This window comes from Rhipicephalus microplus, chromosome 5 (assembly GCF_043290135.1).
Source record: "Rhipicephalus microplus isolate Deutch F79 chromosome 5, USDA_Rmic, whole genome shotgun sequence".
Lineage (NCBI taxonomy): Eukaryota > Metazoa > Arthropoda > Arachnida > Ixodida > Ixodidae > Rhipicephalus > Rhipicephalus microplus.
In genome coordinates, this window is record NC_134704.1 from 33,478,533 (window position 1) to 33,496,510 (window position 17,978).

A 17,978-nucleotide genomic window follows, 5' to 3' on the forward strand; every position below is an offset into this window, starting at 1 on the left:
TTCCCGACGTTTCCCGGCTTTCCTCCGCAATTCGTGAAGCCATCTGTCTGTTTACGTGACGTCAGGACGAGATAAGCTCTCGATTGGCCGATGTGATGGCGATACCCGTTGGGAATCGCCACCTGCCCTGCTTCACCATGCAGTTTCACGCCCGCCTTGTCTTGCCTCGCATGGCTACCATGTGCGACAAACTTATTTCACTTCGCTTCCTGCGTTTGCAACTGCGCAGGTGGAGATAATTAACGTTTAGTCGTAAAGCGTGAACTCCTGACTGGCTCGAGGCTTAGTACTCAAATTACACGTGCTTTCTGCAGAAACCGGCGACGAGGATGAGATAGCACCTGTACGAAGGGGAGTGTAGGCGAAAAAAAGAAAGTACTGTCTTACCTTTGATTTCGATGTTGCTTAGCGGCACTTTAAAGCTTGGGTACGTACTATAGCGTCAAATGAGCCCCGCCGTGGTGGTCTAGTGGCTAAGGTACTCGGCTGCTGACCCGCAAGTCGCGGGTTCAAATCCCGGCTGCGGCGGCTGCATTTCCGATGGAGGCGGAAATGTTGTAGGCCCGTGTGCTCAGATTTGGGTGCACGTTAAAGAACCCCAGGTGGTCAAAATTTCCGGATCCGTCCACTACGGCGTCTCTCATAATCAAATGGTGGTTTTGGGACGTTAAACCCCACAAATCAATTATAGCATCAAATGAAACCCGAACAGTGGCAAGCCTTCGCGATGGTATTGTGCACGCCGTCCACTTATCACTATATACGAACGGGCACGCATATATGCGCAAACCTGCTGAACAGGATGCGCGCGCCTGTCAATGGTGGACGGCATGCACTACGCTATCGCAAAGGCTTGCCGCTGTTCGGGTTTGATTTGACTCTGATAGTACAGTGCCATCAACTTCATGGTGAACACGGCTGAGTGTGGCCGTATTCTGCGGAGCGCCAGTGTTTGCGGCGCGGTCGCACATCGAAACGATACGGCGCAGGCGCACGGGAATGCACTGCTCTTGTCGTACGTACTACAGTGAAACAAGAGCGGCGCCGTTAGTGCAGCAGCCGATGACACGACGTAGTAGCTCTCGTGGAACTCGAGGGTCCTTACGCACCTGAGCTACTTCGCTTCGATTCGCGGCCATGCTGGGTGCACTGGCCCTCCACAGAACGCTGTCACGCTAACCCACGTATTCAGAAACGCTCCTCGACTCGAATTCCATCATTAACTTGACCGAGTTGAACACTACGCCGCTGCTCGACTGAAATTGACGCTGCGCTTCTCAGTAATCGCTGCAGAATATTGCCGGTATGCGGGGACTTGGTCTGCCAAGAGAGTGCGCTCCCATCGACTTTTTCAAGTCGAGGAGAGCTTTTGAGTGAAGGAGCGTTTGTGAATACGGGGGTAAGTCTTGTTCACCCTAAGAGTGGACGCCACTGCACATGCGCACACTTCACGATCACCTGCAGCCTCCACCTCTACGCCCACGAGGTTCTCGGCCCGAGTGGTGGTGGGCACCTTCTGGCTCCTCGTTATCGTGGTGACCACGGTGGTGGCCGGACAGATGAAAGCCATGATGATGGTCCGGGAGGAGGCAGACCGCATCGACAGCATGCGTCACCTGGCGGCTAGGCCAGCCATGAAGCCATACACCATCGCCGGAAGCGCTGGGGTGTCGTCTGTCCGTGTGAGTATACCTCCCATGCGATCCTGTTCAATCAGTTATACAACAACTCAACAGCTGACGTAGCACAGGTGCGTAAAACAATGAAGCGCGTGCGATTCACGAACTTGATATTCACCAAAGTGGTGACAGATTGTAAGAGTAAGTTCGATAATTCCGTGTATAACTTGGATTGTTCCCTACACAACAAAATGATTAATAATGGGATGAGGATGATGATGCTGATCAATATAAAAGGGCCATCAACATTTGTAGGCCAAGCCATCGAGAGCAGCAGCCATATCAAACTGTGCTAGAATCGCGCACAAAAATTAAAAAAAAATCAATGTAGAGTTCTGTTAGGATCGGCCTACTATCCCTGCACACCCGCAATGGCGGTCTACTGGTTGTCGTGCTCGAATGCTGACCGACAGGTCGCGGGTTCGAATCCCGGCCGCGGAGACCACATTTTCGACGAAGGCCGAAATTCTCGAGACCACGTACTTAGACTTACGAGCGGGTTAAATAATCCCAGGTGGTCGAAAGTCCTGGAGCCCTCAACTACGGCGTCTCTCATAATCGATCATAGCGTGGTTTCGGAACGCTAATCCGGATATTAATATTACAACTCGGCATCTTCTAGCGCGCGCGCGCGCTAGAAGATGCCGAGTTGTAGTAATAATATTGCCGAGTTGTAATAATAATAATAATAATAATAATAATAATAATAATAATAATAATAATAATAATAATAATAATAATAATAATAATAATAATAATAATAATAATAATAATATTAATACACACACACACACACGCTTCAGATCGAGCAGAACAATTTTATCACTCGATCTTATAGTCATGCATGCTAGCATTCATATTCATATGTTATTGTTCGCTAGATGCAGAAACGATGCACATGGAAATGCCGGTCACAATCTCATTTCCTGCCACTAAAAGATCTCTGCGTTCTACGCACCTCCAACATTGCAGAAAATTTGGAAGGGCTTGTTCGTATAGTCTCGCAAATCTTGCTACAAAGACAAAATAAGGACGGCAGGATGCAAACGGCCGTGCTTCGCAGTCCATCTTTTGTGTAGTTGTGGAAAGATCTGTGTTACTGATAATTCCACAACCAACATCGTCGGAACATATGTTTGCACCTCCGTGTGATTGATTGATATGTCGGGTTTAACGTCCCAAAACCACCACATGATTATGAGAGACGCCGTAATGGAGGGCTCCGGAAATCGAGACCACCTGGGGCTTTTGGACGTGCACCCAAATCTGAGCTCATGGGCCTACAACGTTTCCGCCTCCATCGGAAATGCAGCCGCCGCAACCAGCATTCGATCCCGTGACCTGCGGGTCAGCAGCTGAGTACCTTAGCCACTAGACCACCACGGCGGGGCTACAGCTCCGTGCGATACCCACATTTGGGGTGGGCAGCTGCCTTAATGTATCTCTTGCGGCCTCCCTCGTGCGCTTCGTTCAGGACTCGAAGGACCCGGACTACCAGAAGGTGTGGCGCATGATGCAGACTTACAAGACAGACCTGCCCACGTCGGTGGTTCTCTCGGACCAGACTCTGCTCGAGGTGGTCGAGGGCAAGGCGGTGCTCATCATGAGCCGTGCCAGCGTCGCCGCCAGGGCCACGGCTGCGTGCGCCAGCTTCGAGCGGGGGGAGTTCTACCTAGCCCGAGAGCCCATGTTCAAGTTCAACTCGGTCTTCTACCTCAACAACCGTCTGGCCCCCGCGCGGAAACAGGCCATCAACAACAGGTTGGAGTATCCACGAGTAACAGTGCGTGATAACCTCGTTGTCGTGCGTACACCTTCGCAATATACCATTGCGTAAGCTTACACCAGTTGCGTAGCCAAGGGGTGGCACACCAACCTCATGTCCCCCGCTCCCCCATTTTTTTCGCCGTGGAATATAGGGCACAGAACAACACTTCACCACATCTGTTTGTCCAGACGTCACTTCAAATCAAAATGGTGCCCCCCCCCCCAAAAAAAAAAAATAAATAAAAATAAAAATAAAATAAATTCTGCCTACGCCCTGGCTTAGACTCTTAAATGTATGAAAACGCCAGCTAAATAGGCAAAAAATAACGTGATACTTTTAACGAAACTTGAAACATAGCGAGATAGCGCATAGAGTTTCAGAAAAGTTGAGCGTAAAACGAGACATTCACGCAGAAGCAGAAACGCATGGTGGGCGCCTGTTTTTTGTCTCTCATTTTATACGAATGACTGGTTCGACGCTCAAATGTTCCCAAAAGTAACGAGATCTCAGAGAGAATACGCGTACGCCACCAGCTACGCTGTTTTCTTAGATGCACAAGAACTATTATATTAAATTTATCCGTGCGATCATGTATTCAGAAAAATCACGTGACGCTGATTTTCGTATCGCTTATCTCATTGCTACCCGCCATTAATGGAAACCGTATCCTGTGATTGACGATGACGTGATATAATAAATTATAAGGGTGTTGATCCAGCAGCAAAAATTTACGGGACGTGTGCGCGACCATAAGTACGAGTCTCTGCCCTGTTGATGCATGACGCTTATTTAGCGGGTAACTGTATAGGTTGCAAGAGCTTTCACAGGCTGGAACATTTAATTGGTGTCTATACTCCCAACCGAAGCGGGTATATAGGTTTATCGCGAATTTTTTGTCCCGCAAGCTTTCGTTGAAGGGGTGTACGTAGTTAGACCTGACCTTGTCGCGTTGCGGACAAGGTCGCGTTGCGGGCAAGGTCAGGTCTCGGGTTGAATTATGAATGCAATATGAGTGGTCGTTGTGGTGCACCGCCACCTTGACTTTGGAAACATTCGCATAACATTTTTTCATAGTTGTTTTGTTCGTTGTTTTGTTCATAGTTGTTTTGTTGCGTGAAGAGTACACAACAGAGCACAAGGGTTACGCCCAATGCTGAAATGGCAAAACCTTCGCTATTTCTGGGTAGCGTCGCTCCAGCTGTGACGCAAGCTTTGGCTGCAGTCTTAGTCAACACAATAGTAAGTGTATGTTAATGTTTATGACGTACAAGCCCATACAAACACTCGATTAACCTTGTAAGGCACCGGAAGGTTACCCGCCTATCGATCTTCCACAACAGTTTTAATGTATCTTCCTGGACCTCCTAAATGTCGCCAGGACCCGCCATTTTAACCAAACCGCCCACAACAAGGTCTTGTATGCTCCTACAGTCCAAACCACTAGCCATACATCTTTATTTTTCGTCTGAATACTAATAGTATTGAAAAGTCTTTCCACTTAAGATGTGCATCGTCAGAAACCTCTTCATTTTAAATGCTATATATTAAAAAAACTAATGTTGCGTTAATTTAAACGTATGCGCCCAGACATCATGTGAGACCCCTCCAGGGGCATTCAAAATACTGAAAATAAATAAGAATACACTGCGATAAAGTGATTGAGGCAATGCTTGACCCAGAAAACAATGCGTTAATGCAACATAGTTACATCTAGACATGAGTGAAAAGACACAATAATAAAAATAGAACCAGCAGCTGTAACAATGCCCCAAGAATATAATACCTAAATTTCGCATTGCGAACCGAAAATTCCAGGATTTTGTGGCTTCGCGAGTCCGGCCTGGTGGCCAAGTGGTGGCAAGAGTCGTCGGGCAACTGGGAGGGCTGCGGTCAAGTCATCAGCGACGGCCGCCTAAAGTTTTCGGAATTCCAGGACCTGCTGCTCTTCTGGCTGGCCATGCTGGGCATCGCCACGGCCGTGTTCTTCTGCGAGTCTGCCTGCGCTGTTCCTTGCTCCGGCACTGCTGACATCGATCGTAATTCCCAGAAACTTGCTGGACCACTACGAGGCCTTGAACCAAAGGACGCTTACCGCAGACGTCCAGCGACGTATACACCATTTCTGCATTAAAAGCTATCGGCACGGGAGGAACGCCCAGTACGACGCTTTAGTTGCACTATTTTATTTTCACTTAAGAATTGTATATCTTTGCAGCAGGTAGCAAGCCTCGTCACAGCGTGAAATTGGGGAACCTCCATGTGAGTGCCTTCCTGCACATGCAGGCTACCTACGTGAAATTGTTAGTGTTTTCACTAACAATGACAGTACATAAAACGTTAGTATTTCAGACATTTAGCTGCCCGCAACCTAACGCGCGTAGACACAAAAATAACGCCCTTGACAGCCTGACGTACATATAGTATAGTTTTTTAGTGTTCACAAACACTTCACGAATACTTAGTGGTCACTAAACACTTCACGAATCAATTAGTTAGTTGTTGCTCCTCGAATGACATGGCGGTTTCACTAGATCTTGTTTCTTGACCAACATAACATGCACCAACGAGACAGTATTGCATAAGAGTGAAACTTCTAGATAAGTATAGAGCTAGCAAGCCATTTCAGTGGTGTGTAAAATGTGGTGGCTGCCAGTACGCTACTACACCTTTAACGGCACGTAGTGGGTGCATAGCAAGTTTGAAAAGATTTCGTACACTATAGTGCTTTAAGTAAGCTCTACGAACAGAATTTAGCTATCAAGTTCAACTCTTAAAGGCAAATATTAGGTATCCCCCAATTTTTCTTTTGTGTTATACTACGGTCTAAAGCTGTGAGCATATTCAAGTTAACTAATTAGGAACGTTTATTTAGGCATCTTAAATTGATCACGCCAAAAGAGAGTTGCCCAATGGAGCGAAAAGGAAGGGCTGTGCTAAGGAGACGAATAGGCTTGGTGTGTTGGTTTAAAAGTTGTGCGTAAGTGTTTTGACCTAGGCCTCGGTAGCAGATATTCTTACCAAGTTCCGATCACGATCAATGGTGAAATAAAGTTTTTTCACCACCAACTGCTCGTGTATGTCAATAATTGTTGGTTTTCATCATCACATGTTTACACATTTTGTCTACACATCCGTCATGATTTAAAAAAAAATTTTGAAATTCATTACCCCGAAAGAAGTAAAAAATACTGTTAGAGAGAAAACCTTCGCATCTCCAGTGACCTATTTAGACTTATATCTTTGTGCGTTGACATTAGGGTCCTCTGGTACCGCATATGAAACATTTCACACATTTAGAACACGTTTCATAGTTTGCTGGGTAATTGAACGTGCCACATTTAGTTATTCAGCATTCGGATAAGTGCTTTGCATTTCATCTAGGTCATGTTTGAGATAAAAAAATATAAACAAATATAAATTGTCAGTATGTACTTGTCCTGTTGTCTTCTTCGTCTTGTCCCACCTTTTTTGGTGCTATTTGTTTATTGTCACATTTGAGTGATTGTATTTGAGAGCATAAGGGATACTGTTTTTTTTTCTTACTCTCCCACAGTCACAAATGTGGAGGAACAAAAGGCGAAGGCATGCATGTTTCTCTGAATTTCGACCTTGTTTTTAAGTCTGAATACAGGTGTGGTACAGCGTATTTTTTTTTCATGATAACGCTGTAGAAAAAAGAAGAAAAGGTGGGAAAGGAAAGGCAGGCATTTTAACCAGTCTAGAAATATCGGCATGCTACGCCACACTGAGGAAAGGGACGCGGGGGTTTCAGAGATGGAGAAGGAGAACCTTGGAAAAGCTAGCCTTTCTTGCCGCCTGTCGAGCCCTTACACGCCTGGTTCGGTCACTTGATCATTTATGATGACTGGTAAACTTCTGAAATAAACTAACGAACGAACACCAGCATGGCTTTTGAATGAAAAATTATGTAGTGTAAGCACATTTCAGGCACTCCATCGTTCTCACTTGTATATACCCACCATAATCGTTCCTTCTCGTTAGTGTTGGGGTCCCACTCAGGCATCGCGGAATAAACGGTTCTGTTGAGGAGGGCGGGAGCTGACTCCCTCCTTCGTCTCCGCCTCCAGCAACGCCCATGTTTTAGATTGTCGCATATCGAATCCCGTAGCCTCCGCTTCGGCACGAAAACCTCACAAAAACACTCTAGCAGCGTACATATACGCATACATTTCTTTCGTTTGCAGGTGCCACATGCCTGCGCTCGTACGGAGTCAACCTAAATTATATTTCGAGCATATCAGATAACGTGGGGGACCTAATTTGCCTAAGTGGATCGCGGCCCTTTCAGCTCCACTTTTTATCAGAATCCCAACGGCGTACCATGGTGCCTTATATTTAATTCACAGTGAGCTCGTCCATTCGAAAAGACCCGCTCGTTCCACGGGGAAATGGCTTCATTCAAATGGCCTTGCGTGCAGAAAATGACGTCGCGTTATCGCTATATCGCCAGATGCCGTCCCACTAATTCAGTGCAGTGAAACAGAGGTTACGCACATACTAGATCCGGCCCGTGTTCTGGGTCTGTCGAGAAGAAGAACGCAGTTGCTGAAACCTGAGTCACATTAACGGTTCTTTAACAATATATAGTTCTGCAGGAGCCATAACGATACAGTTACAGAGCCGCTGAAACCTTAAAAAGGCATGGAAACGTACTTCACGCACAAGGGAGGGGGGGGGGGATAAACAACAAGAGGGAAGGCAGGGAGGTTAACCAGGCACATGCCCGGTTTGCTACCCTACGCTGGGGGAATGGGAAGGGAGCATAAAGATGAGAGAGAGAGAGAGGAAAGAGAAGAGAAAGAGAGAGAGAAAAATAAAAAAAAGGAGGATTGTCAGTCAATCGGCTGGCACGTATGCAGCGGTGGCACTACAGAAAAGTTAAAGGTGGTCACGTAGGCCTGTAGTCCTCAAAAAGCACAAGACAGCTTTGACTGCTTTTTGAGCCGACGAAAGGCGATGACGGTGTTCCAGTAGCATCTGCACAGAGAGTGGCCGATCGTCCAATTGTCGCAATGCGTCCGAAAGCTTCTGTCCTTCAGAGGCAAATCGAGGGCAATGGCATATCAGATGGTCGATGTCTTCTTTGGTGCAGCAGACGTCGCATTCCGCGTTGTCGGTCAATCCGATGAGGGTTCTATATGCTTTTGTGAAGGCAACCCCCAACCAAAGGCGACAAAGAAGTGAAGCTTCACGTCGACGAAGTCCGGATGGAGGTCGAAGTTCCAGTCGAGGGTTTATTTGGTATAGTCTCTTATGTATTATGCTTGGAGTGTTCCACCCCTGCAGACTCAGACTACGTGCCAGGTGACGAAGCTGCTGTGCAGCGTCAGTCCTTGACAAAGGAATCGGAAGGGTGTGCTCTTCTTGGTGCGATGTGCAAGCCGCGTTGTCTGCGGAATCATTGCCACTGATCGCACTTATCGAACTTATCGCGCTTATTGCAGAAAACCTTCAAAAGAGACAGAGAAAAAACTGAAAGAAATAACTCGTGAAGTTAAAGAAGCAACACGCATTGCCAAAGACAGTTATTCGGGAACTATTCAAACAAGACTAAAAGATAAACCGAAAGTGTTCTGGAAGCACGTGAAGCAGAATGGCAAGGATGTTGTAACTATCCCTCCACTCGTGTCTGGTGACGTCATTGTTCGCGAAGACGCTGACAAGGCAGAATGCTTTAACGCCTACTTCTGCTCCGTCTTCACTCCTGCAGCAATGCCTTCTGAAGACGTCCCACTGGTACTTGAAACGATAAGCGACATGGATGATGTTGTCATATGTACACACGGCATTGAATCGTTGCTTCGAAGGCTCAACTCTTCTAAAGCGTGTGGTCCTGACGACTTACCCAATTTCCTGCTTAAATCATGCGCTGAATCGATAGCAAAGTACTTGAAAGTTATATTTGATATGTCACTACTCGAAGCTTCTCTTCCTGATGATTGGAAAGCAGGTATTGTGGTCCCTATTCATAAGTTCGGCCCTAGAAGCGACGTTTCAAACTACCGCCCGATATCGCTGACATCCGTTGCATGTAAAATAATGGAGCACATTCTATTCACGAGTATTGTAGCTCACTTGAATACTCATTCTGCGATTACGTCAGCCCAACATGGATTTCGTAAAGGTTTTTCCTGTGTTACCCAATTATTGGAATTCACAAATGATATTGCTTCTGCATTAGATAAACGGCTTACGGTTGAATGTATTTTCCTCGATTTCAGGAAAGCTTTCGACACAGTACCCCATTCATTACTCATTGAAAAGATGCTCACATATAAAATAAATCCAGCGGTTGTCTCATGGATTAAAGAATATCTAACGTTACGCCGGCAATTCGTGGTTGTAAATGGGGTTCGGTCACGGGCACAAAGCGTTTCATCTGGTGTACCCCAGGGCTCCGTCCTGGGACCTTTGCTGTTCTTATTGTACATCAATGATATTGGCGACGGTTTGACATCGCAGTTGAGGCTGTTTGCAGATGACTGTGTGGTTTATAGGATCACTAACGGTACGGAAGACCTCAACCTGATTCAGCAAGACCTCGATCGAATCAGCACATGGTGCACTAGGTGGCGCATGCAGCTAAACCTCACGAAAACTGTCAATATGACATTCACTCGAAAGAAGAACCCTCTAAATTACTGCTACACCCTGAATAACATTGTAATTGGTAAAGTAACCGAATTTAAATACTTAGGTGTTTGGTATACCCCAGAATTATCGTGGCAGAAGCAGGTTGACTACGTAACCGGAAAGGCGGGAAAAATGCTGGGCTTCATTCGCAGGAACTCTGGTGCATTCGGTCAGTCCACACGTGAGCTACTCTACAAGACGTACGTGAGGTCCGTCCTCGAGTACGCTTGTGTAGTGTGGGACCCTACGACGGCGCGCGACGTTATTAAACTTGAAAGAGTTCAGAATCTCGGTGCGAGGTACGTGTCCCGTCAATACACAATTAATTTCAGTGCAACAAGAACTAAGGAAGAACTCAAATGGGATACCCTGGTAGAACGACGCAGAAAGCTGCGCCTGAAGCTTTTTCATTCCATTTACTATGGTACGATTAACATACAGAGAGACATATATATAATACCGCCTAACTATAGGTCCCAACGCGTGGACCATGACCGAAAAGTAAGAGAGGTTCTATGCCGCACGGAACTTTTTAAGAAATCTTTCTTTCCAAAAACAATCCACGACTGGAATAGGTTACCTGCTGACATCGTCAACGTAGTTTCGAATGAGATGTTTTTTGCCCTGCTGAAATGATTGTTTCTTTGATCTTTTTAGGACGTACTGTATGTATTACTGTTCTTATCTTTTGTTCTTCTTTCTTTTGTCCTCACACTGTATGCAGAAGGGAACTGTGGCTATACTCCGGTATCAAATCACTTATTTTTCCTGTTGAAGTGACTCAACCTTGTAGTGTTCTTGTTTCTCACATATACTGCATACTGCTGTGAATAACTTATGTTGTCGATCTGCTGTAGCTGTTGTTGTTGCTATTGCCGTTTTCCACGCTTTATATATGACAAAATATTGAACTGTCCAGACTGACTGTAAACCCCTCCCCCACTGTAATGCCTCTGGCGCTGTGGGTACTAAATAAATAAATCGCACAATGGCCAGGAAGCCACTGAAACTTGACCGCGTGGCCTGTTTCTGTGACATGGTGAACAAGCTTGACAACTTCGTGAGTTAATTGTTCATGGCAACCTCGTCGAAGGACTGACTGCATGCTCTGCAGGGCTGGTTTTGAGTCGGAAAACACAGCCCATTTACTCGGTCTTTGGGATTCGATGTACTCTAGGGCGCCACGCAAAGCCGCAAGTTCTGCCGCCGTAGACGTAGTGACATGTGATAGTTTGATTCGCAGAGTGATTCCTCTAGCTGGAATCACCACCGCACCACAAGAATCAGACGCTGTGGTTGAACCATCGGTGTATATGTGCACGTGGTTGTTGTACATTTCGTGCAGAAGGCTCAAGCTCAATTGTTTTAGGGCTGATGAAGGCAAATTTGATTTTTTCTGTATTCCTGGAATTGAAACATGTACTTGTGGAAGTGTCAGGCACCACGGAGGATACACCAGTTTCTCAGCAGGCGTAAAACCTGACGTAAACGACGCACGTGGGGTGTCCAAGACAGGTTTCGGTCGATTATGACTCCCAAGAACCTGTGACTCCGGCTGCATGACACCAACTGCCCGTTAATTGATATGCCATAAGCGGACATTGGTTTTCTGGTGAAAGCCACGACTGCACACTTCTCACTTGTGATTTCGAGCCCTTGTTTGCGTAAGTGGTACGGTGTCACTGATGCTGCCTTCTGAAGTCGAGCGCGAAGTTGAAGTCGAGTCACACCTGATGTCCACACACAGATGTAATCAGCATAAATGGAAAGTCGTACACTGCTTGGTTGCTTGCCAACTAGTTCAATGAGTGTTAGGTTGAACAGCGTCGGGCTTAGCACTCCGCTTTGCGGGACTCCTCGGCTGCAGTAATACTCGGGTGTCGGGCCATTCTTTGTCTGCACGTGAAATGATATATTCTGTAGGTAGCTCTGAACCCACGTATATATCCTGCCACCGAGTCCCACTCCTTCTAGTGCGCTGAGAATGGCTTCGTGGGTGACATTGTCGTATGCCCCTTTAACGTCAAAAAACAGAGCAGCAGATAACCGTTTGCAGGCCTTCTGGTGTTCTACATATGTCACCAAGTCAACTACATTGTCAATTGACGAGCAGCCTCGTCTGAACCCGGACATGGCATCTGGATATATTTCATAGAACTCTAAGTACCATTCCAGACGCGTTAAAATCATCCTTTCCATAACTTTTCCCACACAGCTCGCGAGGGCAATCGGGCGGTAAGAGGAAATGTCCAAGGGTGACTTGCCGGCTTTGAGAAGTGGAATCAGGCGACTTGACTTCCATTCCTGTGGAAACATGCCAGTTTGCCAGTTCACGCACAAAGTTCGCATAAATCGTTCCCCGTGTTGCGTAGCTATTAAGGTGTTCTTATGACACGAAAAAGATGCTAGCAGCAGATGAAGAAGGGTTCCAGAAATTCGTCACGCACTGTTATTTCAGAACCATCATCGTTGTAAGCTTGCTTTATGTCCACAGCGAAGTGAATGGATTACCAACATGCCCAGAACAACTCTGTCAAGTTATGTTTATTTGTTAGTCACACACACGGAGCAACATGTGGTCAAAGTAAACCAGAAGCGTTCCTACTGTGGTGTTTCTCATGCAGCCCACGCACGCTGTAGTATCGAAGAAAAAAAAGTCAAGAAGCTAATTCATTCTAATTATTTTAGTGTCGCCTTCAAAGTAGTGTGCTAATAAAACATAAGGCAGAGTTCGCATTTTTATAGAGGACTCATGACGCCGAACCTTATTAGCGATGGTGCAACTTTTGTTTTGTCTTCAGGGGAGTGCTTTGCCACTTGCTTTCAGAATCAAAGTATTTATAATTATCCTCAATCCACGCAAAGATCGAACGAGCATTGCTTCCTTTTAGTTGTAGTAAGCGCCTTATCACGCCTTCAAACGAGGAGGCTTACACCCGTATTCACAAACGCTCCTCGGCTCAACTTTCACCCTTCACGTGACAAAGTAGAGTTACTGTATATGCTACCTTTAGGTATATGCTACCTAAAGGTAGCATATACAGTAACTCTATGGCAGAGTTGAGCACTTCACTGCTGCTCGGCTGAAAATGACGCGGCGCTACTCAAGAATAGCAGCAAATTATCACTGATATGCAGTGACTTGCCCTGCCTAGAGATAACTCTCCGATCGGCCTTCTCAAGTGAAGGTGGAGCGTTGAAAGAAGGGGCGTTCTAGAATACGGGGGTTAGACGCTCCCGTCGAGGGCGTGTGTGGTGAAATTCTGAAGGCGGTTGCCACATCCATAAAATTGAGGTAAGGGACATGGCCTATACTATGCCATGATGATTGATGTTCTTCAGTTAGCTTACAGTGGTAAAGAAACATTTCGTGATGCGGAGACTTGGTAAGTATTTTCAATAGCACTCGTAGTCAAATACTAGTAAGACATTGTTTCGTATCTTTCTCTCTCTCTGTGTCTTGCGTTATTAACCGAAGACCAGCTTTTGACTGCGTGGTGTTGGTGTTCCACATCCGCTCTAGCCTTGGGTATCAGAAAAAAAAACGGAAATAAAGATAAATCAAAGTTGGTAAGCACCTGTAACATGAAAATTTATTAAAGAAGTAAACAATAAAGTATGGGAGCGCATTTCCTTGTTACGTTTAAGCGAAGCAAGTGAGAAAATCTGGAAACGCTTGATACGTTACCAGAATAATTTCGACGATGAAATAACGGCTATGTTGCACGTATACTTCCGCGGGTCACGAACCTTAGTGCTATAGACGTGTGCGATATTTTGAATACTTTTCGAACACAGTGGGTTTTCTTGTGCTGTGTGGTGGCAACTCAGCTAATGTGCGCCGCCTTCTTTCACACTAGCTTTGCGGAGAGTAGCCACTTTGTTTCTCCTACTTAGAGGAAATGAACGGGGTCTTGCCGGTGAGAAAACCTATAGAGACGAGGCGGAGAAAGTGGCGTTGGGCTCGCAGATATTCGTTCCCGTCAAGCTGGTGATTCTGGCAGGTCGCCTCAGCAGGAACCATGGCAGCATCCCCGACACTGCTGGCATATTTCGCTGGCAGCGAAATATGCCAGCAGTGTCTAGCGCTTCCATTTCATTTAGAGCTACGATAAACGCCGAGGTTGCGCGGTTGGAATCGGCCACATTTGTTTTTTTATTAAATGTATATAGGAAAAGGTAGGTGCCAATTCATGGCACCGGCTACTCCTCTTGCACAATAGTGGTCACCACTAAGTAGAAAACAACAACAACAACCACATAATGCTATACAAATACACGCAGTAGAGCACTCGCAATTATAAAAATGAAATATATAAACTGAAATGTCAGACCAAAACGTATGACTATTATTGGTTTGTTTGGCCCAAGATTGAAACTGAATCACCATCAAAAGTTTTCTCCAGCCGTTATGTCAAACCAATAATCACTGCATTATCAATTAATCAATCAATAAATAAATCAATAATTCAATCAATGAATCAATCAATCAATCTCTGAATTTAATCAAACATTCCGCGTTCGTGCTTCGTTAGTTAGTGCGTAGTCATCAAGATGTCGAAAACGACACCGTGCAGGGCAATTAGTTAGCCGCAAACATCAATAAAAATTAATAACTTAAACATTATCGAATGATACGTTAAGCGTTTATACGTTTGTAATCATAAGCATGCGCAATGTATCCCTTCAGGGGGGCAAAGGTTCGTCGTAGCGCCCACCTCTCTATCATGTCAATAGATGAGGCTGACTTTGTGCGCCCCCCCCCCTCCCCTCTCGCTTTCCGTCTCTCCTCGTGCGCACGCCCATGTTCGTAATAATCCTACGAGAGCCTGTATAAGAACAAACGCGCCTGTAAAAAGAAGTTCGGGGAACACGTAGAAATAGTTGCACGTATCTCTGGGCCCCGCCACTGTGGTCTAGCGGCTAAGGCACTCGGCTGCTAACCCGCAGGTCGCGGGATCGAATCCCGGATGCGGTGGCTGCATTTTTGATGGAGGCGAAAATGCTGTAGGCCCGTGTGCCCAGATATGTGTGCACGTTAAAGAACCCCAGGTGGTCGAAATTTGCGGAGCCCTCCACTACGGCGTCTCTCATAATCATATGGTGGTGTTGGGACGTTAAACCCCACATATCATCAGCATCTCTGGATGCAACGTTTTCACAAGGGCTCTCGTTTTCGTGCAATGGACACACTAACTAAGACAAGTCACCTTTTCAAAACTGACCCCGCCATAATACTCTTAACTTTCACGTCCTATTGGTGGCGCGGCTTTACGTACAACATGGCGGTCGTTGAGATGATCGCCTATAGAGACAATACAGGAAAGTGCACTTTTGGCGAAGACTGCCATTCTTCGCGCTTCGGTGGCCTTTGGATTTGTGTTTTTGAGAAAGTAGGAGAGCACTAACATACTATAGTAAGTAAATAAATGCCGGGTAGCATGTTGGGAAGATAAATATGCGCAAAATTGTATGTATCGAGCAGACGAACTAAGCGCGAGAACTGCAAACCTGGAAGTTGCTGTACTCGTGCAGAAAATGGGTGCTGTATGCATTCACGGGCTTTGGTTATTTGCCTGCTAAAATTGACGCTCTTAACCCCTGATCCCAACGACATTGATGGATGGATTTTTGGGGCGCTAATTAACAGGACGCTTAGTTTTCCTCTCGGACCACCAAGGCTCGCAGTCAAATCAGTCGGCCTTTCTTTTTTCTGTTCAATTTATCTTTATCTTGAGATAACTCGAAGGGTTACGGTAATATCGAGACCAATCACAACGTTGAAAAACGATCACAAACACGGGAGAACAAGCAGCATTGCGTCTGCTGTTTGAAGCAGGTTCAAAACTTCAATAATCTCAACAGAGCAACCGGCCGCCACCGCTCAGCGGTGCCATGGTACCTGGAAGTTGCGAATACTATGCTACACACGACTATGATATGCTTTGCCAGCTTGCCTGGATAGCCATCTGGTTATGAAGCTCACCTTCAAATTGTAGGTATGCGAGTTCGAACCCCGCGTAACAAAAATGGGCAGATCCCACGTACAGTGGGATCTGCCAATGATATGCGAAGCACAAATGAGGAAGGTTCACATGTCACTTTAAAATCAGCACAACGTTACAAGGCGGAAGTAAATTATGATGTACACGACTTTCATTTGATGATTATCATGTTTGGACGTGTCATTTACCTTCGTCATCTCTTCACGTCACCTGATACTAAACTTGGTAAATGCGAAGCTAGCGAAATGGCCGCAAGCACATCATGATCGTGGCATGTAGTCATGTTGTTACATGACATGCATGTCATGATTTCCACGTTAGAGCCTGCAACAAATGTTCGCCATGCAGTCATGTCATACCATATTAGTTTTGCAACATCTCATATGAACGAAACCACCGGAACAGCAGCAAGACCATAAAATGTAAATCAGGACATTCATAACATACATGTCATGATATTAATGTTATTACTACTAAATTATTGATGCTCGACATACTCATGTTATGCCATACCAAATTTGGTATCGATACCATTATCGAATTGGCCAGGAGAGCGAAAAGTCGTAGGCGGCTAGATAGATAGATAGATAGATAGATAGATAGATAGATAGATAGATAGATAGATAGATAGATAGATAGATAGATAGATAGATAGATAGATAGATACGCTCAAAGTCGCCGAAGTTCGTTAAGAAATGCTTCGCATTTAAAAATATTCTTTCTGAAATGTATCTTTGTTTCTTGTTTTTCTCCCCTCTCTCTACTAAGTTCTCTCAACTATCAGAGTTATTGCTTACCGCGCCGGAGCAATCGGCGCACTTGTATTGACAGCGAAGCAGAAGACGAAGAAGAGAACACGTGCCGGTCTTGTGGAGCAGGGGCGGTGCAGCTATGGCGGTTTAGGCAACGCGAGACCTTTCGAAGGGGGTTCTGTACACACCAAAGTTGTACACGCCAAAGTCGCCGTTCAAAGGCGATAAGGGAATGGGTGGAAAGAGAAGGAGTGGCGGACCTCTATTCTAGGAGTACTGTGATATCGGCTGCACTTTTCGCCTGGTCGAAAGAGGCTGACGGCTAGCCGATTTCAGGGAGATGTTGCAATTAAACGCGAAGCAGCGTGAATTCTGTTCCTGGTCCTATGAAAGATGTTTTCGTCTCCGGGTATATTCCACAGTCACATTATGCATGCTTTAGCTCAATTTAGTACATGGCCCCTTAACGATCAAATCAATGATGCGTGGATCCAAGCCTTGGTTATTGCGTCTGCGTTCACACGGAAACAAAGCATGCGATCACTTAAGTAATGAACACGTCATGAATAACCGACCACTTACCATCGGAGGTCAGAACTACGAAATGAAAATTACCAAGCCACCAAGCCGCATCACTTGATCCAAAATTCGCGGATTCACTCTTGGCTGCGTTGACTACTGTTCCAATGAAGACGAAATTTCTCGAGGGCCGTATACTTAGATTCAGGCGCACGTTAAAGAACTCAGGGAGGTTGAAATTTTTGGAGCACTCTATACTATGGCGCACCATATAACCATACAAGTTTCGGCACGTAAAGCACGAGCAATTAATTATTATTATTATTATTATTATTATTATTATTATTATTATTATTATTATTATTATTGTTATTATTATTATTATTCTCAAAGAAACCTCCTAACAATCTTGGTGCACGAGCAGCCAATCATATGACTAGAGAAGTCAGCTAGTAAACTGGGACAGCGAAGAAGGTGTACTTGAAGTATTAATGGCAAGAATATTTCATGTGAGCGTCGCTGCATTCAGAAGTTACCGATTCAGGAGTTAATTACAAGCTCTGTGTAAATCGTCCTATGAAACCTTTATGAGCCAATGGTC

At 45.6% G+C, this 17,978-nt stretch overlaps 1 protein-coding gene across 1 annotated transcript in view; it reads left to right on the top strand.

Annotated features, from left to right (window-relative positions):
- The window catches only part of LOC119173927 (putative glutamate receptor), a 58,189-nt gene extending 51,726 nt beyond the window's left edge, over positions 1–6,463 (top strand). Inside the window, exons 6-8 of the mRNA XM_075895174.1 lie at positions 1,465–1,682; positions 3,154–3,440; positions 5,263–6,463. Of these exons, the coding sequence (XP_075751289.1) occupies positions 1,465–1,682; positions 3,154–3,440; positions 5,263–5,578 (821 nt within the window). The 3' untranslated portion in view covers positions 5,579–6,463. The remainder of the gene's footprint in view (positions 1–1,464; positions 1,683–3,153; positions 3,441–5,262) is intronic.
- Positions 6,464–17,978: the final 11,515 nt, after the last annotated feature.